Source organism: Chanodichthys erythropterus, chromosome 17 (assembly GCF_024489055.1).
Source record: "Chanodichthys erythropterus isolate Z2021 chromosome 17, ASM2448905v1, whole genome shotgun sequence".
Taxonomy (NCBI): Eukaryota; Metazoa; Chordata; class Actinopteri; order Cypriniformes; family Xenocyprididae; genus Chanodichthys; species Chanodichthys erythropterus.
The window spans coordinates 30,461,280-30,488,536 of NC_090237.1; the positions used below are offsets into that span (position 1 = coordinate 30,461,280).

At 37.2% G+C, this 27,257-nt stretch overlaps 1 protein-coding gene across 3 annotated transcripts in view; it reads right to left on the reverse strand.

Annotated features, from left to right (window-relative positions):
• robo1 (roundabout, axon guidance receptor, homolog 1 (Drosophila)) overlaps positions 1 to 27,257 on the reverse strand; it is a 251,938-nt gene that overhangs the window by 38,055 nt on the left and 186,626 nt on the right. For 2 of the 3 annotated variants that reach the window (XM_067366367.1, XM_067366368.1), the window contains exons 1-2: positions 4,317 to 4,436; positions 3,730 to 3,901 (exon numbers count right to left, since the gene is read on the reverse strand). In XM_067366367.1, coding sequence (XP_067222468.1) covers positions 3,730 to 3,901; positions 4,317 to 4,397 — 253 coding nt within the window. In that variant the 5' untranslated portion in view covers positions 4,398 to 4,436. Of the gene's footprint in view, positions 1 to 3,729; positions 3,902 to 4,316; positions 4,442 to 9,333; positions 9,343 to 12,820; positions 12,949 to 13,114; positions 13,254 to 15,825; positions 15,947 to 23,213; positions 23,372 to 27,257 lie in introns of those variants that run through there. The other variant, XM_067366369.1, reaches the window with a different exon arrangement.

A 27,257-nucleotide genomic window follows, 5' to 3' on the forward strand; every position in this document is an offset into this window, starting at 1 on the left:
ACTAAATCATAAAATAGAATAAAACATTTTTTAAGCTTCAAATGGTTTGGCACTATGAATGTAAATGATCTATCATGCCACTAAAATGCATTAAACTAAAAAAACGAGAAAGTCAGGATGAGAGAAAGAGAGTAAGACAGAGCGAGACAGAGACATATTGGTCTCATTTGAAGACAGTCTTAAAGCTGTCCAAGACCTACTAATATCATTATAATAACTATAATGAAACACTACTGTACGCCAAACCAAAATCCAAAATACCTCCTTCCACATTTTATAAGAGCCACAGAAGCGAGTGCGTGTACGGTCAGAGGTAAAGAGAATGAAGAACGCAAATAAAAATAAATGTAACCAAGGAAAAAGAGCATGTGAGAGTGGAATGTCTGGCAGAAAATGAGCTGAGTACATGTTTTAAGAAAGGGAGAGAGAAATAGAGATGGAATCCAATTCTTTCAACTGGAAGCAATTTTCTAATCAGTCAACAGCAGTAGAAGAATGAAGCCAAACTAGAGACGAGCAATTAATACCAGCAGCACTAAATCTCCCTCACACACACCAGCCATCATCACCACACTAAAACACACAGAAATACGCCACGTCTATTAAAATCGCCCCCCGCGCGTCCTCTTCTCTCTCACAGAACAACTAGGATGTCTGATAAATTGCTGTGATGTTTACGTCCATATGATTGTGTTCGACACTGCTAGAAGCATTGCCGCCATTTACGCGGATGCAATTTGCATAACCGCCACTACAGCGAGTTTTCAAAGCCGTACTACACTTTTGTAAGGACCATCAAAGGCATGAATTATGCATCAGACGACATGCTCGCACATGCACAGTTGTGTTCCCGCGTCGATGCTATTGTAATTACTGAATCATCTTGGTGGTGACCTGTAATTACGGTCCGTGCCCACAGTAGGAGTGAGGCCAGAGAGCAGATTGGCGCTAAAATAACTGTTATTATTCTTTCTTTACCTCACTCTCCATCTTTTTGTCTTGCTTTGGTGTGTTTTTTATAGACAGGCACTCACAGTAGATTACATTGGATGAGATTGAACTGTCAATAGTGTTGACGTGTCTTATTGACTATTTGAGCAAACAAATGGGTTTTGATGGCTCAGGCTGAAGGGTCCTTAACGCAACTGATATTTACAAAGGGTTAGTTCAACCAAAATTGAAATTTCTGTCATTAAAGCTGCAGTCTAAGTTTTGCCTCTTTGTCGCCATCTCTGTTTGAAACTTGCAATTGCAGTTATTTGCGGAATTATCATCTTTACGTGGGTTGTGCATCATTAGCACGGCTCCTCAGCGCGGATGAATCTAATGTTTGGTGTCAGTCGCCACATCGGTACTTCGGAAACACAGATTCTACGTCTTGGAAGTATGACCAAAATAAGAATTTTCACCGGAAAATATCAGCTGAACAAGTAAGTAACATGTATGACACTTTTGTTCTGACCAACTGAGAAAAAAAGCATTAGGCCTACAATAAATCGTGCTGACAATGATGATTAAATCTAACGATCGCTTAGCTCGGATCACGTCAAACTGTGCAAATTATTATTATTCTTATACTTTGTTCTTAAATTGTTAATGTTAACAACATCAGCAATGCATGATTATGTGTATTTAGTGTGTATTAGCGTTACCTGTAGATTTCAATTTCTGTAGCCACTCCGCAGTCCGACGTCTTTTGCTTTTGACTACGGGTGAATCACTGATGATTGTCATTTGGACCTTACTGGATTACAATCCACCATCAAAATGCTAAGTTTAATTATTGCAGCTGCTGTGAGAAAAGGCTATAAATGATCCGCTACCAGCAGCATCGCACGTGATATGATGTAATGATGCAAAGACGAACGGCTGCATGCTCAAATTTCCTTCGAAAACCCACCAGAACCATCCAAATTATAAAACATTATTATAAGCATACCGATGTGAATCGGGCTAAGGTAAGGAGATAGTTTTGAACACCAGCTGGTTATGTACTTGCTCAAAAATTGATTTTGGATCATTTTTAGTACATTTTTTAGCAGCTTTAAGTACTCACCCTCATGTCGTTCCACACCCATAAGGCCTTTGTTAATCTTCGGAACACAAATTAATATATTTGTGATGATTTTTTTTTTTCCTCCCATAGAAAGCAATGAAATTACCACATTCAAGATCTAGAAAAGTAGTAAAGACATCATTAAAATAGTCAACGGGACTACAGTGGTTTAACCTTAATGTTACGAAGCGACAAGAATACTTTTGTGCGCAAAAACAAAAAAAAATAAGCGCTTCACTGCATTCACTGTGTCAACTGTGTAGGAGACTGACAGTGTAGTTGTTACTTTTGCTTTGTTTTGCGCACAAACAATGTATTTACGTGGGTTGTGCATCATTAGCACGGCTCCTCAGCGCGGAACATTCCTCTGAACCTTGAATGTAGTAATTTTGTTGCTTTCTATGGAAGATAAAAAATAGGGCTGCACAACGATTAATCGCGATTAATCGTTTGCAAAATAAAAGTCTGTGTTACATAATATATGTGTGTGTTCTGTGTATAATAATTATGTAAATTTAAATACATGCACATACATGTATACATTTAAGAAATATATACATTTTTAAACATATACATACATATATATATATATATATATATATATATATATATATATATATATATATATTTATTACATATAAATATATTTTATATATAAATATAATTTTTTTCTTAAATATATACATGTATTTATATATACATGATTATACACAGAACACACACATATTACGTAACACACACTTTTATTTTGCAAACGATTAATCGTGATTAATCGTTGTGAAGCCCTAATAAAAATCCTATCTGATTTCATTAAAAATATCTTAATTTGTCTTCCGAAGATGAACAAAGTTCTAACGGGTTTGGAACAACAGTTAGACTATAGGGTTTCTCTGAAACCCTCCACCTTCCCCAGCTCCACCTGTATAGATCTGCTATAGGTAATTCTATATATGCTATTTTCTATATATGCTATTCTATATATGCTTCATATGCCACAATTATTAAACAGCTTTTAGACTTTATACAGTGCATGCTGCAAGATTTGCAGGCTGCGATGTCTACTTAGCTAACAAATGACTCCTATGAACTGGATCTTTTAAACGACTCAGTCAAAAAATATTTATGAACTCGCTGCTAAGTCAGACTCTTTTTGTCAGTGAATAGTTCAAAGGCATTACTGAATTCAAAAAAGACATCCTTCATCATGTAGCCAATGATATTTACAAAAAAAAAAAAAAAAAAAAAGCTACAATATTAAAGTGTAAAATTTAAAATGAGTAAAATTAGCTATGAAAACAAAATGTTCCTGGCGAATTACACCTCTTCTTTGATATTGTGCTGAAATAATCAATCTGTTAAAGTATTTGTCATGGCTACACAAAACTAACGGCCAGAAATCTGAGTAGTGAAGGACAAATATGTGTTTATCCTTATGGAAAAAGCTCAATTAGGTTTTACAAATAAATCTGTAAGTCATATGATGAGTAATGCATTCACAGTGCAAAACTGAGCAATTAATATATTGCAATCAAAATAAAATAAAATAATACAGTGAAAAACAAAACCTTTTGAGAATAACTTTCACAAAACTAAGTGACAAAAAGCAGGAAATGTATGCACACAAGTGTCTTTGCATTTACTAAGGCCCGATCTCTGTCGAGTGTCCATCTCACCGTCTGTAACCTCCAGCAGGGCTTTGGTGATCACACTGCCAGCGATATTCAGAGCCTGACAGCTGTAGTAGCCTCCGTCCGAACGCTCCACCGCTGTGATGGTCAGATCGCCCGTCTGAGAGACAGAGAATCGACTGGAGGGAGGAGGAGGTTGAGAGGAGAACAGGAGGTTCTGGAGAAGGGAAAAAGGAAAAGATGTATGAAGAGAGGTAGAATTTGACAGCAAAAATAGAACAAAATAAGTTCTAATTTCTCCAAGAATATTCACAATGTGAGAAATAAACATCTCGTCAGGACTCGCACGTTTACATTTATTATTGGCACTGTGTGCCTGAATTCCTGAGTGTGTGACGAGTGATACTGATCAAACCAAGATGACTTGAGGAGTGGTAGAGGTGTGGAGTGTTACAGAGCCCATTAGATGAGTGTAAATGTGCAGATGGCCTTATAAATCTACCAGCCTCATAAATCTGACTGGCTTTAACGGGGGAGAGTGCCAAGCATTTTATACGTCACTGTAAAAGTGTGCTCAGAAAATGCATCTTTGCATCACGACCGAAAACACAAACATACACTGATATACTCACCTGACTGCCTTCTTTCTGCCAAAATATGGCAGGCTGAGGACTTCCTGTGGCTTCGCACTGAAAGGTCACAGTGCGGCCCATCCCGACTACTTGATTCCTGGGTCGCACCACAAACACCGGAGGAACTGCAGAAAAAGGAGTTAAACAAATCAATTACCAAAGACAATATTTCGACTCTTGAATTGTAACACATTTACATTATTGCACTTAATATGGAAGTATATGGAGCAACACATTAAGACTCTTTAAAAGCCAATGTACAGCCTTTATTTTATAAAGTAATAGTATATATATTATAATATATAATATATATAATATATATATATATATATATATATATATATATATATATATATATATATATATATATATACACACAGTTGTTCTGCTATATATTTTTGTGGGAATCGTGATTTTCCAGGATTCTTTGATGAATGAAAAGTACAAAAGAACAGCATTTATTTGAAATAACAATCTTTTGTAACATTATAAATGTTTATAAATGTAATAGACATCAGCGAACAAATATATATATGTAATATATATTTATATTACACATATTGAGTGTAACTGTAAATGCTATTTTTTTATGGCCAATTAATTTCTTTAAGCAATGCTATAAAATTGCTTTTTACGCAGTATTCAGTAACACTTTACTTAAAGCCTTTATGATTAACACATTATACATAATGTAGGTTAGAAAGCATAATCTTTTCAGAAATAATTATAACCAAATTTTAAAATGCATTATAATATTTGCAGATTCTTTGTTACATCTGAAATTGGTTGTTTGCCATGTGTTTTAATGCATTATACTTTCTAAAGGTGTAGGAATGAATAGATACGTTTTATAATGTATTATAACTGTGGTTACAATTAATCTTAAGAACAAAACGCATGATCATTTTTTTACAGTCTATGATGATGAGGTGCATTACAACATTTTTAATGTGCTCGATTCGATATCGATTCTCAAAAGCTACGAATCGATTTTTTCCCTATTTATTTCCGCAAACATTGAACACAATATCTGATTGACGTTCATCATTCTCGTATTTACCTTGCGTGATGTTACAGCGGGGACAGTGACATTCATTCAGGCATGGCGGATACAGTTAAAGGAACTGTCAGTGTCCCGTTCGGGCCAGCGCTGCACGGTCACTAAAGTTTATCATTTGCACGCGTTTACTTACTTTTTTTTTTTAAAGTCATAGAGAAACTCGCGCGCGCTGAGTGAGAAGTTTGTAACTCACCCGAAGCGCTCACAGCTGCGCGTTTCAGACCGCGTGCAAATAAACAATTAACTCTCTTTCACCTCTCCTTGCGCCTAAACGGACAAATTCACACAAATTTATCTCAAAATGTCCGCCTTTGCGTGTATCCAGATAAACATAGTCGGTTACGGTTATGGTAAGCAGCAGAGAACGAGCGCATGTAAAGTGACAGCAACCGAATATTCTTTTTCTTCTTCTTCCTCTTTTGAGTTTTTTTGGCGGTTGACAAACAACAAATTGTGTATTACCGCCACCACTGGTATGGAGTGTGGATTCAAATCTTACTCCCTCCCTTTTTTATAATCTCTCCCACAAATTAGTTATTTTAAGATACTGAAAAATAAAACTATAACATTTGTAAAATATCTCTTAGTATAAATTGCATTTTTATTTTTGCTAAATTTTGCATTAGAATCCTTCTTTGTCTCGTATTTCCGACATGTTTCACTGTTTCTTTTTGCTCACAAAATTCAAACCTTCCTGTATCATGTTTACCCATTTTATAAAGTGTACCGTTTAATCTTGTATGTCCAAATCTCATCCTTGATATTATCTCCTCTTTCCTGTTTTCCCTGCACATCTAATCTCTCTCACTTTCCTTTGAATTCTGTAAAACCATTGACCTTCTCCTTATCCCATTGTTTCTGCCACCTTTCCTTCAACCTTTCTTAATAATACTCTTGATTTCATTCTTACTTAGATTAACAATTAAATTAATGTCAATGTTTTTTTATGGCTTCTTTTGCTGCCTTGTCTGCTATTTCATTTCCTTGGATACCAATATGTGCAGGTAGCCTACCCATAAAAATACCACTGTAAAGCCCATCATTTGAATTCGGTATAATATTATTTCAATTAAAATATCTGGTCTACTTTCTGAGTGACTATATTTTAAGCTGACCAATGATGAATTAGAATCTGAACTTTTAAAGGTCTTGTCTCCTCTATCCACTGTGTTAATAATAATATTGCAATAATTTCCCCTGTATAAACAGATAACTCATCACTGATCCTTTTCCTTATTGATAAATGAAATTCTGGAATAGGAAACGCTACTACTATCTTATTGTCTAAACTCTTTGATGCAAATATTCTTCTTCTTCTTCTTTTTTAGATGTTTTATGACAGTTGGCAAACCAGCTTAAATAGTGTATTTACCACCACCAACTGGCAACCGAATATTCCTGCAGCTGTCTGTGTTTTAATGTTAATCAAACTACAAAAAGCAAGGAGAAAATCACTCCCTGCTCTTCACTGAATAACGTTTTTCTAACTTTAGTAAGGATTAACCTTTATTTAATTTGTACAGTGAAAGTGTTATTTTACAATTAATTACTTTATTCAATACTACTTCAAAACTACTGTTAGACCTATCTGAAAAACCTTAAAGGTGCCATCGAACGTTTTTTACAAGATGCAATATAAGTCTAAGGTGTCCCCTGAATGTGTCTGTGAAGTTTCAGCTCAAAATACCCCATAGATTTTTTTTTAATTAATTTTTTAACTGCCTATTTTGAGGCATAATTAGAAATGCGGCGATTCAGGCTGCAGCCCCTTTAAATGCTCGCGCTCTCCGCCCCCTCCCGAGCTCTCGAATCTATCACTGCATAAACAAAGTTCACACAGCTAATATAACCCTCAAAATGGATCTTTACAAACTGTTCGTCATGCAGCATGTCTAATCGCGCAAGTATAGTATTTATTTGGATGTTTACATTTGATTCTGAATGAGTTTGAGGCTATGCTCCGTGGCTAACGGCTAATGTTACACTGTTGGAGAGATTTATAAAGAATGAAGTTGTGTTTATGAATTATACAGACTGCAAGTGTTTAAAAATGAAAATAACAAGTCTTGTCTCCGTGAATACAGTAAGAAACAATGGTAACTTTAACCACATTTAACAGTATATTAGCAACATGCTAATGAAACATTTAGAAAGACAATTTACAAATATCACTAAAAATATCATGTAATCATGGATCATGTCAGTTATTATTGCTCCATCTGCCATTTTTCCCTATTGTTCTTGCTTGCTTACCTAGTCTGATGATTCAGCTGTGCACATCCAGACATTAATACTGGCTGCCCTTGTCTAATGCCTTTCATAATGTTGGGAACATGGGCTGGCATATGCAAATATTGGGGGCGTACACCCCGACTGTTACATAACAGTCATTGTTATGTTGAGATTCGCCTGTTCATCTGAGGTCTTTTAAACAAATGAGATTTATATAAGAAGGAGGAAACAATGGAGTTTGAGACTCACTGAACTCTTGTTATTCAACTATGCCAAGATAAATTCAATTTTCAATTCGATGGCACCTTTAAAAGCACTGATTATTTCATTTGTATCTTTGTTGTGTTGTATTTATTTATTTGTGCTAGTGCTTATAGTTTAATTATTTGTTATTTTTTATTAATGACTGTTAATAATCTTTAAAACTATATTAGTAGTTTTAGTTGTGGTCTCAAATGGAGTCGAGAATTGTTCAATTTCACTGGTATCTAAAATATTGGGTGTCATAACCTTATTTATTACAATACAAGGATACATGGTTCAAAATCAACAAAAATAATAACTATTTTATTCATTTATTAATTTTTTGTGGTGGGGCCAGTGAAAATGTAATCATTGATTCCATTGAATCGGAATCGGAAATCGATACCCATCCCTAATTACAACACATAATAAATGCATTCAAAATATTTTTATAATGAATTATATATAATGGCTTGAAATAAAGTGTTACCCAGTTTTCTTTTTGTGTGGATATTTTCACATTTTCTCTTGAAACAGGAAGTTGGGTCAATAATCTTTTAAGTTACAGACGCATTTGGACATGCCATGAGTGAAAAATGACTCATTAATATTGTTTGTCCTTGAAGACAAAGACTACATATTTTATGTGCACATTTCTGCTAAAATTAATTTTGTCAACTTTTACTAGCAAATTTCTCATTTTGATTTCAGGGGGTCTTTGATATCAGCCAAATTTCTTGCATATAATGCGCTCAAGCCTTCAGCGTCACGTTAACGGCAGGAGATAAAACAGAAAGTCACACTGGTGTTTAATGGAAGGATATGCAGGTATGCTGGAACATAAAAACACATGTAGACGCAATATAAAAATGGCATGACCGCCACGTCTGCTTCATTTGCATGGACAAGGGCACAAAGCAATAAAATTTACATGGAGATGGGGGGATAAATTTAGGCCATCTGTGCCGTACTGACACTCTTTAATGGGACCGACGTTGTGTGGGATGCCATTTTTTCATGCATCTTAATGACTCGGAATGGAGAGACGCTGATTCTTGACGCAAACTCTACTTCAGCTTCTATAACAGCACGGAGCCATTTCAGCTTGTAATAATATGTTCATGATATGTGACAAAAAGTATGACCCCCTAGTATGACGGCAAGCGCCACGTACACCAGCAGCGCTTCCTTCTACCAGTAAACCAATCTTAAACCTGTCAAATCTTACTCCGCTCTAATGCGTCCGGAGGAATAGAATTTTCAACTAAGTGAGAATAAAATGAGGCGATATTGACGTTACCTTGTACACTCAGAGAGAGCATTAGTTTTACCCAGGCCTGCTGTGCTGTCACTGTTGCCGGTGACAACCCAGACAAGCTTGCTGATTGGTAGGAGGATGGAAGGTGGATGGATGGTGGTTCTGACAACTTCCTGTTGCTGTCAATGCAGCAAAAATGGTGACGGGTGACATTTGCAACTTACCAGACACAACTGAAAGAGGAAAAAAAAAAAATAGAAGCATGATAAAACACAGATGTGATAGATGTGCAAATTAACCGCACATGACATGAAGCAAAAATGACAGGAAATGCTTACTGAACAAAATCAGTGCAGCGATGTATTTATGAGCGTAACACAAAAACATACATAAGAAACATAAGGTGTGGCAAGCACACACACACATTGTAAATATATCATGAGGCTGAAATATATAGCATAAACCACACAAAGAAACAATTCTATCAGTCTTGAGTTGTGAGCGTGAGGTATGAATGGAGGGTTTATTCTTCTGCTCTGGCCAAAGGTTTTATTAGGTGGACAGTGTAACCTGGTGTCTGACCCTTTTTAAAGCTGCAGTGTGTCATTTTTACACCGACATAACAGAGGCTCAGCCAATGCATGAGTTCGGGGGCGGGACTACCTGCTTGTCTGAATATTGGCAGACGATCTTTATTTTTGCAAATCTGTTTATTTCTGCTACTGTGTGGAAATGAAACACTTTAAGCGCAAATTCTTAAACGTTTGATCAGCGATTTAGCATTTTAAGCAACCTAAAATCCTGTTGAGTAATGTTGAGTGGGAATTACATTCTGATGAAGGATTATATGAAAAGAAGAATTTTCTTCACTTCACTTTATAATAAGGTTACATTTGTTAACATTAGTTAACAATACTTCTACAACATTTAATAATCTTTGTTAACTCTTTTAAAGTCACCGACAACTAAAGTTCATAGCCCCCAGAATATTTTGTTCTATGAATATATGAACATGCAATAGAGGGTATGCATGTGATGTCACCGTCAAGTGACCGCAAGTACAGTAAATAAGCCAATTTTGAACTTAAAATGCAATAACTCAGGCCATTTGGAGTCAATTCTATGAGATGGACAGAATAACACGAATGAAGAGTGAGAAATGAGGGAAAGCGGTAGATTTGAGAACAGCTGCTTAAAGAGAACTCGACTTGGATGGGGCCGTTTGCTGTTTTGGCAATGGTTACGGCTCTCGCTCTACTTTGTTTCCATGGCCCATTAGCGCAGCTACTCCTGGGACTCACATGGCATTCTAGCACTTTCCTCAAATACATCAATACTAATGACTAAATCGCCAGCTGAGAGAGGCCTCGTTTGTACCAAACATTATCTTTTCATGGCCTTTTAACAGAGAACTGACTCTTATTCGAAATTACTTATCTCAGAGAACGTGTGTTTGTGTGTAAGTGTGCGCTTGACTGTCTCAAATCCATGGGAGCTGCATACCTAGATGGCATTTACAAATTCTGAATTGACAAATGGTTTAATGAATGCACCTACGATGTCTGTCTAGGTAGGCAGCTCACTAATGTGATTCCTTCAAAACACCAACCAGACAAAAGACATTCTCTAATAGAAGAAACCATTTTGATGAATCTCATTCCTTGGCATGTGAAACGCAATGGTGTGCCAAAGGAAAGTGCATTAATAAGCCCCTTCGCTGGATGGACTGGTTATTGAAGCAGACTTGTTTATAAGTCTGGATCAAATGCTACTGGCCCGCTAAACACACATGTAAAATAATAATTCAGCAATTTCTGTAAGCAGTAAAAACCAGTAAAAGCAATAAGCGGCGCGACGAGGAGAAGGAGAAAACTGCTCGGGGGTGTCAGGAGACAACGTGGACATTGTTCTCTAAAGAGTTGAGCCTTTAAGAGTGTGAAATACACTCAAGGGACTTAAAATGAACAGGACGAAACAAAATGGACCTACTTTATGAGTGAAATAGATGTGTTCTTATGTATAGGTGCTTCTACAAATAAACCACTTTTATGCTGTAAGGATTGATGGTGTTTTTTTATTAACTTACATTTTTTTAATTAAAGGTGCAATATGTAATATTTTGAAGTAAAATATCCAAAAACCACTAGGCCAGTGTTATATATTTTGTTCACTTGAGTACTTACAATATCCCAAATGTTTGCAACTATTCGTGAGAAAATTGCAATTTTAACCAAGGCTCCAGGACATGTGAGGAGTCGCCTGTCAATTGCGTCATACCTGCATTACCCTCGGTTTCCGGCTTTATTTTGTAGAAACCATGGAAACACCAAAGACGCTTTAATATATTACATGTTTTAATAGGCAAGGGAACAACTGTTTTGATATATTTATAGACAGAAAACTATTGTTATATAGCTCTAATCTATTTTTTTTGCGAGTACCATGCTTTACCAACACTTTTTTGTCAAGTAGCTAACATAGCATAATCAGATGCAGCTTTATTATTAGTAACAGTAATACAGATTTTTTCCATCATACAATGTGTTTTAAAAGTGCCCTAGAACCGGTTTTTATAAGATGTAATATAAGTCTAAGGTGTCCCCTGAAGTTTCAGCTCAAAAAACCCCATAGATTTTTTTTAATTCATTTTTTTAACTGCCTATTTTGGGGCATCATTAAATATGCACCGATTCAGGCTGCGGCCCCTTTAAATCGCAAGCTCAAGACTTCAAATTAAAATGTCAAACATAATCCCAAAACTCCACCCCCAAATCATTCTTGCTGGTTATTGGCTGGAGCATGTTTATTATGTTTCGTGGTCCAGACTGCATCAGTTTGTTTTTGTTGCCGTTTTCGGAGCTTGTGGCGACTACAGAGACCGCGTTTTTTTACAGTGTGTTCATGGGACAGGCAGCTAGCGGATAGTGAGGAGATGTTTGCTGTATGTGACAAAACATGTTTTGGCCTAAAAGCGTTTGACATCGCTTAGAGCACCTTTAACTAAATTAATTAATTATAAATAAAATACAAATTATAATGTTTTTTCTTTGTTAAATAAATAGTATTGCTGTTTCATCCTTGTCCTAGACCTTTCGATTTTAATTATAATTTAAAAAAGACCGCTATTCTAAACCAAAAGAGTGAAAATTCAATATTTAAATACGACTGCGCCTCAGTTGTAGCATAATAAATCAAATGAACAAATTAATTTCCAATCAAGTTGACCAAAAATGTTTTGTTTTGAGCAGTTAGGATGAAAAAAATACTCGCTTTGAATTTACCCCAAGCTAAACGAAGGTGTCAGTGATTTTAAACATTTAAAAATGTAATTTCCACCTCAGGGTGTTATCAAACACAATAAATCATCTGAGATGTGGAAATGACAGTGTGGTGGGAATGATGGTTCAGAAAAATGACAGACATCATCACAGGATACTGAAAAATATGGTTTTCCAACAGCTAGGAAAAAAATGGGAAGGAGCATTCACAACGATCCAGCATCCATTCGGACAAAACAATCTGACAACCTGTCAAAGCTGCAAACGTCTGTCTAGAAACTAACAGCTGTGAATAAACAGGTCGAAACACACACACAGATTCCCGCCTATCAAAAGCATTGGTTACTTTAAATTATAGATTAGTGCTGGCAGGATCAGAGCAGTTTGTCAAACAGCACGAGGTGAGTGACAGCGTGTGTTTGTGCGCTCTTACCGTGGACGGTGAGGGTGGCGCTGGCCTCCGTCTTCCCCATCATGTTCTCCGCCTGACAGGTGTAAGTACCGGCGTCTCCTGAAGTCAGTCTCTTCAGTTTGAGAGTGTGGTCCTCCCAGATATCATGCCTGAGAAGACGATACACAAACAAATATAGATGGCATTAAACGAGGCCATCCTGAGTGATTTCATGTACTCTTTCTTATGAAGAGGACTGAAAAGGTCAGAAAACACATTTCTCATCTGCATTTAATTGGCTTAATATAAGCTAACTAGACATTTTATCACTCGTACCTTCCCTTGGGTAGCTCTCCATCCTCTTTCCTCCAGCGGATGGTGGGAACGGGGTCTCCTTGAGCTTCACACCTGAACTCAACACTCTGGTCCACCAGAACAGACTGACTGCTTGGCTTTCGCAAGAAGCTGGGCCTCTCTGTACACAAACACGCAGTTTATTATGATGTTTCCCAGTTTTCCCAATGAGATATTCCCTTCTCTGATTGGATTATGAACTTACAGTGAACTATATCTATTGAACTCTGACTTGTTGTTTTAGCCTAAACTTTCATGCAGCTAATCCTAAAGTAAGCTTCCTATCTGATGTATTTATTAAGATTATATAACTTTGATGTTAGGATATTAATAATCTGTTACAGGGATAAGTCAACCAAAAATGAAAAATCTGTCATCATTTACTCTCCCTCAAGCAGTATTAATTTTGAGAGCAAATTTTGATTTAGTTTTGGTCATAGCCTTTTGACTAAATGCCTTTGAGGTTTAGTCATATTTTAGTTTTAGTCTAGTAGATTTAGTTGACTAAAATCTAATATGTTTAGTTAAATTGTAATACATCAATTAAGCATTTCTCTAAAATTTTAGATACTCCTGGAGGAAACATCTATTAACCTGCAAACATGCAATACAGACATGTGACATATAACATGTCTTTATTTATCTAAAAATTAAAAAAAAAGCACTTCTCATAAAGAAACAAGATATTCTTTTTAATTAATGATATATGCATTCTTTATAACAACTTGTATTCAACATTCTTCATTCTTTCAAGCAGACATAATTATTTGTATAAATTAAATATATATTAATACTTATTAAAGTTATTCAGTGAAGAACACTGAGTGATTTTTCTCTTTTTCTTTTGTTGTTTGATTAATATTCACGATGGGCAACAGCAGGTTTATTAGGCTGCTGTCACTTTAAGGCAGAATGGACAGATCCACGGATACACATCCGATATTCTCCCAACTGTTTACGTTCACTTAAGACAAAACTGACTGCGTTTACGTGAATACTCACCAAAACGGACATGTTTACATAATTTTGTGTGTATTTGCGTGAAAAGACGTGAAAGAGAACTTGATTCAGTACTCGTATGCTGACATCTGAGAGGCAGCTTTCTGTGTGCGCACGAAAAACCATACTGAATTGAGCTCTCTTTCACATCCTCAAGATTTTTTTCAGATTTATCCATATGTCTGCTCTTCTCTTTCTCACAAACATTTACATTTCAGAATGTTTTATGAGACATGCAGCAAGTGTATGTCAACTTATGTCTTGCCGGGTAGATCAGCACATAACAATTTAAATGTGCGCATCTTCCACGTTGGACATCAGTTATGACTGGATCTCTTCCCAGATCTTCCCTCCTTAACATTCTGTCTCGTTTTTATTCATGGACAAAAATGTCAATAGGTTTTCGTCAATAGTTTTTGTCATTAAAATACTTTTTTTTTCTTTTTTTTTCTCATTAGTGAAAAAATGTCATTGACGAAAATTATGTGTCAATGTAATTAACAATGCCCACAAAAGAAGATATTTTGAAGACTGTTAATAACCAAACAGTTTCTGGCCTCCATTGACTTCCATAGTATTTTATGGGACCAGCAGCTGTCTCACACTACCTCACGACCAATTCGTACATATTTTTCGCGGCTAACTTGTACGACGTCACTCATACAATTCATACGATTTGCCTAAATCCCAGTGATGGATAGGTTTAGGGGTGGGGTTAAGGGTAGATCATTCAAATTAATATCATATAAAATATCTTTTGTGTTTAAGAGAACGAAGAAATTCATACAGGTTTAGAACAAATTGAGGGTGAGTATATGATGATATAATTTAATTTTTTGGGTGAACTATCCCTTTAAGAATAGGACTATCTAATAGACAACAATTAATCAATTAAAATCAGCAAACTAAAACAAATAGCTTCAAGTTGAAGAACTTAAATCACCAATGGCAGAGGGAGGAGTATTCAAAATCTGTTATAAAAGTCATTAATTTTGCCATTCTGTTTTGTGACTCTACTGCCACTAAAGATGGCACACTTTACCTCTAAATTGAATCTTTTGGAGGAATTAGGTTTCGCTCCATTTCTTACACCTGATCTAAATTGAGAATGACAATAAACTTGACTTGACGTGGCTGGTGACTTTCTCCCTGTAATGTGTAAATATGCAAGCAGACATTGAATAATGATGGTGATGAGAATGATGGCTGTGTTGCAGGGATTAAGGAGAGAAGGTCAAAGGTCACATCTCTGATGTGGAATAGTGTAAACTGATATGTTAAGGTGCTGGACGACACAGTGTATATTTTTGTGTGTATGTGTGAATGAAGGTGTGTCTGAAGGCTGAGCTGGTATTTGTTCCATGGCAAACTGATGATAAGGTTTAGGGTCCATGTCTCCTAAACGGGGTCAATGACACGCTGGAGTCTTCCTACAGCTAAGCACACAAACTCTAAACATCTGGACTCTCTCCTGCACTGCCTATAAACAAACACTTCATACAACGTGTGTGTGTTTAAGTGAATCCATCTGCATGCTTTTCACAATCAAATGCACCAGAGGCTTGTATGGGAACCTGATTATATATACACATGTGCCTCTTAAGAAAGGCCGATCATATGCCGGAGTATCTGAGAATCAGACATCTGATTTACTGAAATACATAAATTAAAGCAGAAATATATCGAAAACGTACCGAGAACGGTCAACTCTGCAATCTCACTCTCTCGTTCCCCCATCATGTTGGTTCCCACGCACACGTACTTCCCTGCATCCGTTTTGCGGGTGTTGGTAATCATCAGTTTTCCTCCTCGTATCTGATGGAAAGGAAATATGAGAAGTCATAAATATAAGTTTTTAAGGTCAAAACCCTTATGGTTGGTTTGGGGGGGATGGGCGGGTATGTGACACAATACAAAACAATATATATATACACACACTTACACACACATATGTATGTATATTATGTATTATACATATTAATTATATTATATGTGTGTAGTATCAATTCTGATGGCTTATAGTTTCCCAGGCTCTGAATACAGGCCAAGGGGGCCCTTTTTTTGTTCTCAAGCAATTGTATGGGCAGCTGGGGGTCCTCATTCACCTGAGCACATCAAAATCACACGCACACACGCACACACGCACGCACACACACACACGCACGCACGCACGCACGCACGCACGCACGCACACACACACACACACACACACACACACACACACACACACACACACACACACACACACACACACACACACACACACACACACACACACACACACACACACACACACACACACACCAAATCTGACCCCTGCATCAGGGGACCACACGGTGAGAGTCAATGAGGGAGAGCAGAATGTGGCCGCTCTCCTGCGGCCCCCTACCTGCCTGCACTTACACAGGTCAACATGTGGGTTCACTTTATAACAGATCATGTCATGTCTCATTGATTATCATTCACTGAGGTCAGTGTTGAGTCCAGCGGCTGGATCTGACTGTGTTTAACATGTGGAATGTGTAAACAAAGTCTCGGTGATAAAGACCAGAAGCATTTGCTTTATATTCCATAATTTACAAATTAGATACAGATATTACACATACATATACATATATTAGTCTCATAAAGACACAAATGCCACATACAATCTAGTCTAGTCTGTGACATTGCAGCTCAAAATTTGGATGGATGGATGGATGGACTAAAATGTGACATTGCAGCTCAAAATTCCCAATAATTGATGGATGGATGTAAAATGAGAGTTTTTATCTGTTTTTTACAGTCATTTACATTTTAAGGACAGCAAGGATGGATGGATGGATGGATGGATGGAAGGAAGGAAATGTGCATGGAAAGGTGGATGGTTGATAATGAATGATGGAATGATGAAACAAAAGCTGGATGATGATTTATGGAACAATGAAACGAAAGGTGGGTGGATGGATGTAACTATGAAACAAAAGATTGATGATGGTTGGATGGATGAAAAGGTGGATGGTTGATGGATGGAATGATTAAACAAAAGCTGGATGGATGGATGAAAAGGTGGATGGTTGATGATGAATGATGGAATGATGAAACAAAAGCTGGATGGATGGATGAAACAACAGACAGACAGACAGACAGACAGATGAAAGAATGGAAAGTGTGAATGTAGTATCAATGAACATTAAAATGTACATTTTTCACTTTCTGTTCACAAACTCTCAGAGGTATGAAATGAGAGTTTTTATCTGATTGGTTTTTACAGTCATTTATATTTAAATGCCAGCAAACATGGATGGATGGATGAATGAATGGATGTAAAATTAAAGTTTTTTATCTGATAGATGTAAAATGTTTTTATCTGGTTTTTACAATCATTTACATTTAAAGGACTGGATTGATGGATGGATGGATGGATGGATGGATGGATGGATGGATGGATGGATGGATGGATGGATGGTTGGATGGTTGGATGGATCAAAAGGTGGATGGATGGATGATGAATGATGGAATGATGAAATAAAAGCTGGATGATGATTTATGGAATGATGAAATGAAAGGTGGATGGATGGATGGATGGATGGATGGATGGATGGATGGATGGATGGATGGATGGATGGATGGATGGATGAAAAGGTGGATGGTTGATGATGACTGATGAAGTGATGAAAAAAGCTGGATGATTTATGGAACGATGAAATGAAAGTTGGATGGATGGATGGATGGATGGATGGATGGATGGATGGATGGATGGATGGATGGATGGATGGATGGATGGATGGATGGATGGATGGATGGATAGATGGATGGATGGATGGATGGATGGATGGATGGGTGGATGGAACAAAAGATGGATGATGGAAAGATGAAACCAAATGTGGATGGGTGAATTGATGGATGGATGGATGGAACAATAGACAGACAGGCAGACGAAAGTATGGAAAGTATGAATGAACATTAAAATGTACATTTTTCACTTTCTGTTCACAAACTCTCAGAGGTGTAAAATGAGAGTTTTTATCTGACTGGTTTGTACAGTCATTTACATTTAAAGGACAGCAAACATCTAAACTAAACATTGGCCAGGTCTCATGGGATGTCTCAGAGCACTTCCAAACCGGACACGTTCTAAAACTTTCTGAAGCATTCTTGAGCCCTGTCGCCTCTCCTAAATATTAATGGTGGAAAAGAGTCTTTAAACAAAGGAGAGGTCGGAGGGGAAAGGAAGGAGGGTGAGTTTATTTAAGGCACCCTATGGTGTTGGAGAGGGTTTGAAGTGTCATTATGTTACTGTTTGTTTGAGCGAGAGCTTAACGGCTGAAACGGCACAAGACTCACAAAGTAGACAAGGTCAGGTCAGATGTAGGAGTGAGTGTATGTGTGTGTGTGTGTCTACTGGGGAAATTATACAGTGAAGAGGCTAAAACCAAAGGGAAAGTGAGAATGTGCCTCAAGGAAAAACTTAAGCTCCATTTCAAACGATAGTGAGCTGCTTGTTGCAATGTTGTGGTGTTATCTTATCTGTTAAAGAATACATGTAGCATAATATGAAAGCATACCTATGAAACCTAAAATCTGTTGTCTAGATAGGAAGCTTGCTAGGTTACATAAAAAATATGACACCTAACATGCAGCAGAGCTCTGCTAGACAGCCCCATAACTCCTCTTCACATCCCAAGCGCACGCAGACACATATTTGGAGTTCCATCACGGCAGGGCGGCTTCACTGTCGGTCCAGAGTCAATGAACCCACCTTCGCTCCCTCTGTCCTCAGCCTGCTGGGGATGTGATCAGTCTGAGCATTGGGAGATTGCTTTATTCGCATGCCTTTTGTCTCGTGTGGTTTGGCAGCGCTGCCTGAGCAGAAGCGCTCGTACAGGGCTCACGGTGTAGAGTCATTCAGCTGGCTAGATAATCACACACCAACTCAGAACAAAAAGCTGCAAAACAATATGGAGCACAAGCTTCAATCTGCCACGCTGCTCCAGTTAATTTAAGCAGACTGCAGCAATTACTGCTGAAAAGCAATTAATGGCCACATTGGAGCTCTTTAATTTAGAGATAACCGTGGAACGCAAAACAAAAGTATAATGTTGATGCTCATTACTGTATGCAGAGCTGTATTTGAGCCAATGTTTCAACAAAAATCAGTTCATTGCTGTGAACTGCATTTTGCCCCTAAACAAAAAACAAAGAAGCTTCTTACAGGAACAAAACATGTTTACACTCTTTGCACAATTAAACCATTCTGTATTCTCATTTGCATAATGGCCACTCTCAAGTCTCATTGCTGTAATGCAATAAATATTTAAATATAATATATTAAAATATATTAGTACTGTTAGTATTGTTGTACCGCTTTAAATTTATGATGTTAATTAAAAATATCTTATATTCCAATAGAAATCCAGTAGGTAATCCAGTAGGTAATGATATACAGCCATATTGCACGGCTACTGGTGTGATATTGCATTTATACAACAGTACGACACCACAAGTGTGTAAATAAAAAAAGAACAACAACAGAGTGTCTTTAAAACCCTCTTTTATGCAGAACTACTTCCTTCCGCCATGGATTCAAATCTCCAGTTGACAGTTTTACCAATCCTCCATTACTAATATCAAAATGTCACTTTAGAGCTAGTAACGAAGAAACATTGAGTCCCTCCATTGAAACTCATTGTATTTTGTACAGTATTAGAGAGAGAGAGAGAGATCGCCTGAGCGGAGCGAGCATTACCTGTGTCTGATATAACATTCATTCTTCAGGTCAATGTTCATAATATATCCATTATAAAAATCTGTTTGAATGTCCGCTGAGGAAAGCGTATCTTTGTATTTGTCCTTTTTACAGTGAAGGGAATTTTCCATAACAGCCCTAAAACAACTTCCTTTGTTTACAAAAGTCCCTTTCAATTTAAAAGTCTCTTGCGACTGGCTCATAAATATAGCCTTAATTTTAAAGGTGCCCTAGAATTAAAAATTGAATTTACTTTGGCATAGTTAAATAACAAGAGTTCAGTACATGGAAATGAAATACAGTGAGTCTCAAACACCATTTTTCCTCCTTCTTATATAAATCTCATTTGTTTAAAAGACCTCAGACGAACAGGTGAATCTCAACATAACAGTTGGGTAACAGTCGGGATCATTAATATGTACGTCCCCAATATTTGCATAATGCCAGCCCATGTTCAAGGCATTAGACAAGGAAAGGCAGTATTCACGTCTGGATCTGTGCACAGACAAGATAAGCCAGCAAGAACAATAGCGAAAAATGGCAGATGGAGCAATAATAACTGACATGATCCATGATAACATGATATTTTTAGTGATATTTGTAAATTGTCTTTCTAAATGTTTCGTTAGCATGTTGCGAATGTACTGTTAAATGTGGTTAAAGTTACCAAAGTTTCTTACTGTATTAATGGAGACAAGACTGTCGTTATTTTCATTTTTAAACACTTGCAGTCTGTATAATTCATAAACACAACTTCATTCTTTATAAATCTCTCCAACAGTGTGTAATGTTAGCTTTAGCCATGGAGCACCATCAAACCATCATTCAGAATCAAATGTAAACATCCACATAAATACTATACTTACGCGATTAGACATGCTGCATGGCAAACACTGTAAAGATCCATTTTGAGGGTTATATTAGCTGTGTGAACTTTGTTTATGCTGTTAAAGGCAAGCGCGAGCTCCGTGGGCGGGGAGTGTGAGGAATTAAAGGGGCTGCAGCCTCAATCGGCTCATATTTAATGATGCCCCAAAATAGGCAGTTAAAAAAAAAATTTAAAAAAAAAATCTATGGGGTTTTTTGAGCTGAAACTTCACAGACATATTCAGGGGACACCTTAGACTTATATTACATCTTTTAAAAAGACGTTCTATGGCACCTTTAAATCATTAACATGTAACATAGCCCAATTTGATTTGCTCAGGAACAAGTAATAGGATATGATAAGATATGATTTTATGTAACCAAAATGAATTATATGTCATGTTTAACCACTATAAGAAACAAATCCCTGAAGCACTGGCCGAGATGAAGCTGTTTTCGGCCTGAAGCTTGCATCTCCGAAAAAGTCTAAACAAATTGTAAAATAGGCGCTATGATTAAATATAAGTCACATATTTCAGGTCTAAACAACTATACTCTCGCCTGTACTCTGTAATGTCTCTCTCTCTCTCTCTCTCTCTCTCTCTCTCTCTCTCTCTGTGTGTTTGAGATGACCATACAGTTTAATGTCTACAAAATTGTAGACTGCAGACTGGAGATAAGCTAAACACACATACACCACCACCACCACTAACATCAACAACAAACTTGATCTTGTTTGATTCAGCTTCATCCTAATCAGCACAATCACAACAAAACCATAGTTACACGTTCTTTGGAATGCGTAACACATTCCTGCATTGCCTTTATAGTCAGTGCTAAGCACTAAATTGCTATTCTCAAAAACCCTGTCTACGATTTGATTAAAAATAACAAAACCCCCCAAACCACCTTTACCCTTATTCTACACAAATAAGCCACATGGAAAACGAGCAGCAGCGTGCACATCAAAGTCACTCTTTTAACGGCAAAAGAGGCCTGATTGATCTAGTTACTTAATTTCCCACACATTTAATTAGAAAAACCTAATTGGTGGCCCTGGTTTAAAGACTGCATTAAATCAGCAGAGAGAGAGTTTTCGGCTCGTGAACGCTGGCGAAGGCAAACTTTCATTCCCACATGCCCTTCCAATCAGATGAATGGGCTCCATTAATTTTCCCTGACAGAGTCGGCCACGACGCAGTTTAAACACTCATCAGCAGAAGCCCTAATCGGCCTTCATTTGCGTGAAAAATGCAGCAGAAGCAATTGTTATCCACATGCATTAAATAAAGGAACTTCTTTTCGCTGTGTCTTTTCATTAACGAATCAGCAGGGTTTTGTTAGCAACTCTAAAATGAAAATTAGGAAGGGACCTGGTTTAATTTGCAAACACAAGGCTGGACGTGAAGCTTACAACAGTAAGTCATCCATAAAAAAATATGTGTAATTTGTGCACTAAATTTGACTAAAGTCATCAGTTTTGCAGTGGGAATACTGTTTTAGGTTGATACATTTTAGCCGGATAGTTTTTCGTATTATCCAACAAATCCTGTCAGCTGAGCTTTAAGTGTAACTTTGCCGATATTCACCCTGCTTTATATTGTTACAGTGTCGGTAGTAAATGTAAATGAACAATGTTTATTCTTTCTCCATGTTACACGGACCGAGAAATTCATGTATATTTCTCAGCAAAAGTCCGCTGGGTGACGCATTTTGCGGTTTCTCTGACAATTGACAGCTACAGATTATACTTCTGCATTTTTGTATCCCATCCACGGACAGTCCGATCGGCAGAGGGTTATTAACAGAACAGTTTTTATCACTGAAAATTGTATTTGTACTTTGTCTACTCTTTAAACAGTATTATGGTGAAAATGGAACACTATGGCAACAGGTTTCTTAACTGTACTCAACGGCGTTTTCCTTTGGGAAGAAAGAATGGCAGTTTGGTCTGTGTTTGAAATCATCCAGCTTGAATGATGTTGACTACAAATAGTGAGGCTTTTCAGATTTTCTGTCGTGGCATTCTCTCCATATTTACGATTCTTTGCAGCCTTTAGCCACTGCTTTACAATATGCTGGATCCTTCACAGGAAACTAAAAGTAACTCACATTCCACTAAATGTTTACTCTTTGAATTCTTGCACCCAGGAACAATACAAGCTGGCTCTATTAAAAGATTAAAAGTTTACTAAGAAGTATTTCCTACTAAAGCAAAGCAGTATTTGACTCTGGTAAGCGTATCTATAGCAGACTGGTGGGAGTGGCCTTGGACGGCAATGCGCCCAGTGCATTATGGGTGTTGAAGTTTTCCTGCCTATTTGACAACAGTCATTTTTCTCTGTTTTCTCTAGTCAGGCTTTATTGAAAGCCCATTTTGTAAGCAGTGAAGTACCAGCCAATGTAAAACACTCTTCCACCAGCTATATGAGCACCAAACTAGCACTAACCAGCTGGTCTTTTATCAACATTATCAGAAATGCTTACCGTTATTCTCTCATCTCTGTCATCGATGGTGACTCCATCTTTCTTCCAGGAGATGGTGGGTTCAGGGTGTCCGCGGGGCGGCTGGCACTCCATGACCGCTGGCTCGCCCGCTGCCACCATCACGTCCACAGGGTTCTGTCTGAAATCATCCCGAAGAACTGATAAAAAGGGAGAAAGAAAAACAGGGATATTAGAAACTCAAACAGCATTTCTATCAGGAAATTACTCATGCTAACTTTTAAAGGAGAGGAATAACACATTAGAAACCACAAGAGGAACATCTTTCTACTCTTGCCCAGTGCAAGCCACCTCTAATCTAGTTCAAACATACAAAGATTAAACCTAAAACTTCTGTTTACATTAGCTAAAAAGGCACAAAAGAGGGTTTGAAATATAAAGTGCTCTTACTGCATAGAAATGTAAGTGATATTAATGTGGGACACAAGTGAGCAGTGAAGATTGAACATTCATCTAGACCACTGCTGAAGTGTGCAATAATGCCGGGTGTTAAAAGTTAAACGCCCAAACCCAAAAACACACTGTATATTTGAGAGTCTAAGCATGTTGGTCGACCCTTTTACCCTTCTGATGGATTTGCTTAAAGCGTTCCCATTAATCCGAGACAGCATTCCTTTCAGTGTCAAGTAGATACTGTACAGCAGCACATTAGATTAGTCCAATGTTTTAAATTATACACACATGACATGGGAAAAGCACATGTGGTGAAACACGGCAACTTGACATGAGATATTTTCCAAAACCCAGTGAGCTGCCAACCATATTTGCTTTTGCAAAGCACATTTCTGATCTTATTACACACATTATTACAAAGAAAATTAAAGTTCACCTTGGTAATCTTTTCGGAAACATTACAATTGTTTATGTTTTTGAAAAATACAGTAAAAATAGTAATATTGCGAAATAAAACTAATTGTTTTTTAGTTTAACATATTTTAAAATTAAATTTATTCATGCGATGACAAAACTGAATTTTTAGTATCATTACTCCAGTCTTCAGTGTTACATGATCCTTCAGATACACATTCTTCAGATATGTATAATAATAATAATAATTTATATATATATATATATATATATATATATATATATATATATATATATATATATATATATATATATATATATATATATATATATATATATGTAAATTTAATAAACATGAATACATACATATTCAATATATATAAAACATAAAATGTACAAAAATATATATTTTATAATTTTTTTCTTATTTGTTGAAAGAATAAATATTATATAAATAATTAAGAACATATCAGTAATCCCCTTTTCATAAAAAGTAAGTGCAAGTCGACAGAAACGCAAACTTCTTTTGGCTCTCACGCCCCTGAACGTGTTCCTGTCGGCACGATTACCCTCAGCGCTAGATCAAAGTGAGATGCTCAAGGTAACCTGAACTCCTGACTGCCTCCAAATTCCTTTAAGACTTTAAGCACTTAATTGGCCATATGATTCCAGTTTCTACTGCTTGTAATGTCACAGCAGGTAAAAGTCCTCCTTTACCCCACTGAAAAGTCCAAGAGGAGGTGATTCGCTGAAAGAAATGGAAATAATTTCTTCTCCTCCTCTCTCACTCTCTTTTTCCATCGTTTCTCTGTAACAATCTCTCAAGCATATCATTCCTTCCATCCAAGGATTTCAACAGGCATCTCGTTTTCCTCGACCGGCTTAATTAGGCAGTCTATAGAGAAAAGACACACATGTACACCAGAAGATCACTGGCCGGTGGAGAGAGAAAGAGATGAGGGTCAGTGTCTAATGTGAACTGTGTTTGCTGTCTGTGGATCAGCTCAGGGACTCTGATTTTCGCAGCGGACCAACAAACTTGGATTGAGTTTGCACAGTTGTGTGAAACCAACCCACGCTTGATTTGCACCCTAAGCTGAGAAACTTGATAACATGGTTGCTTTCTAACAGGGCCTTGTGGGGAAAGTTTTGTGTGTGTGTGTGTGTGTGTACAGATGTCAAGTTCTGAACATGTGTCTACAAAATGGGAATAGAGTCCTGGAAATGATATAAACTGCTGAAGTGAGACAGAAAGAGTGACGGTAAGAGAGAAAACCTAAGCCTGTGTCTTTAAAGTGACAGTTCACCCAAAAAAAGTAATATAACCTACTTTCTTCAATGAAACACAAACTTTTGAAGTTCATATTAATTACTTTTATTCTGCTTTTGCATCATATTTGAAGCTTGAAAGCATCAATCCATATTCAGTGTAACTGTATGAAAAATGAGCTACTAGTGTAATGTTCAAATTTTTTTCATTTTTTGTGCTCACAGAAGAAATAAAATGACACCTAGGTGAATATACAACCTTTAAACCTCCATCAAAATTTACATTGAATGAAAACAGCAAATAAATAACCACAATAAGCATATCCCCAGTAATTATATGATTTTTGTATTAATTGCAAAATATAGTCCATATAATTTTTTTGGATGAGCTTTGGATGAGCAGACCAACTTTTAATGATCCATCTATGTGTAAAAAGTATCAAATCTGAACACAAACTACTGTTTGCTCAGTCTCTTCACTGCCATCCAAATCCTCACATCGTACTAAACGTGGCAACCCAAAAGTTCAGTTTCTAGAACTTTTTACTTCACAGAAATTTGAAACAGATGTGGTAACGTCAAATTAAAATGAGATTTGTGTTGATATGCCTCCGACATTAATGAAATGAATATTTAATACCACACACAGGCTACAGAGGGATGATAGTATGAGCTCTGCAGGGCGGAAATGAAATGGATTTTGCTGAGCCACCACTGAGGGTTTCTGGAGTGTTCTACTGGAGCCATTGGGGAACTGGAGATTTGCTAAAAAAAGCACTTCAAAAACCCAGAGCTGGCAAAGGCGCAGGGAGATTTGTCAGGAACAGGATTGTGGGCCTTGAAGAGAAACCATGGGGAACGACCAGAATATAGCAGTTACAGAAGAATAAATATGTATTATAATCACAATGTCTATCTGCTTAGAAGTTCCTAAACATTATCATGCTGAAAAGCTCAGCTTATGGTGTATTTTGGATGTTGCTGTGCTGGTTCGTCCCCACCAGACCGCCTAACCTCAGCTAGCATAGGATTACTTGCACTTTTAAACCAAAATACTCACAATAATTGTAAAAGCAAGAACCTGGTCCTTCACTAGCTTAGCCGGCAATGTGTTCACCAAACTAGAACTAACCTAACTTTGTACGTTTCAAACCGTGGGGAATTCTGCTATAGAAATGGAAAGGAACTGTGATCATCCTCATGTTTCATCACTAATTTCAAACAATCCATAACTTCCAGCATCTGTCCATGTACAAAGCGAAATGTCATTGGGACGAGATTGAGGAATCGTGAGAATATTTGGAGAAATCAGAACATGTACGTCAGGTTTGCGAGAACAAGTCCACATGAACAATGTGCATATGCGAACGCAATCGTTCCCAGATGTGAACCCATGGAACACCACCGCACATTCCCTCTCCTCCAGATCATCTGTCCACATGGTGCCTGCTAAACATAATACAAAAATGGAGGGATGACAAATTAGAGCGAGACCTCATTTAGAACGCTCTCCGCACCCTGGGTCACCGCGCCATTGCAGGTCAGACCAAAGCTGGAGTCATGCCAGTCGCTGGTTATCCAACACTGAAGACCACCCGCTAAAAGAATCAGTTCTGAAGAATGGAGAAGAGGTAGGAAAAGCAAAAAATGTGTGCATTTGCCATTACAAAAACTACTGTGGCGGCACCATGGAATAGTGACAGTAAAGCAATACCACAGTACTTTTGATATAAATGGCCGATATTAAAATTCTATATTATTTATATTATGTCTAAATAAAAAAACAACAACTAAAAACTACAATTAAAAGGCCAGACTGCCTTCCGTATTCAACTTATGAAGAAAGTGTAACGCCTCTCGCAGTTCAAAACACTTGCGCTACATCCTACGCCTTCCTTATTTAACTTACGAAAGTTCAATGCAGAAGGTGGTCTGGCGGAAGCTACATAT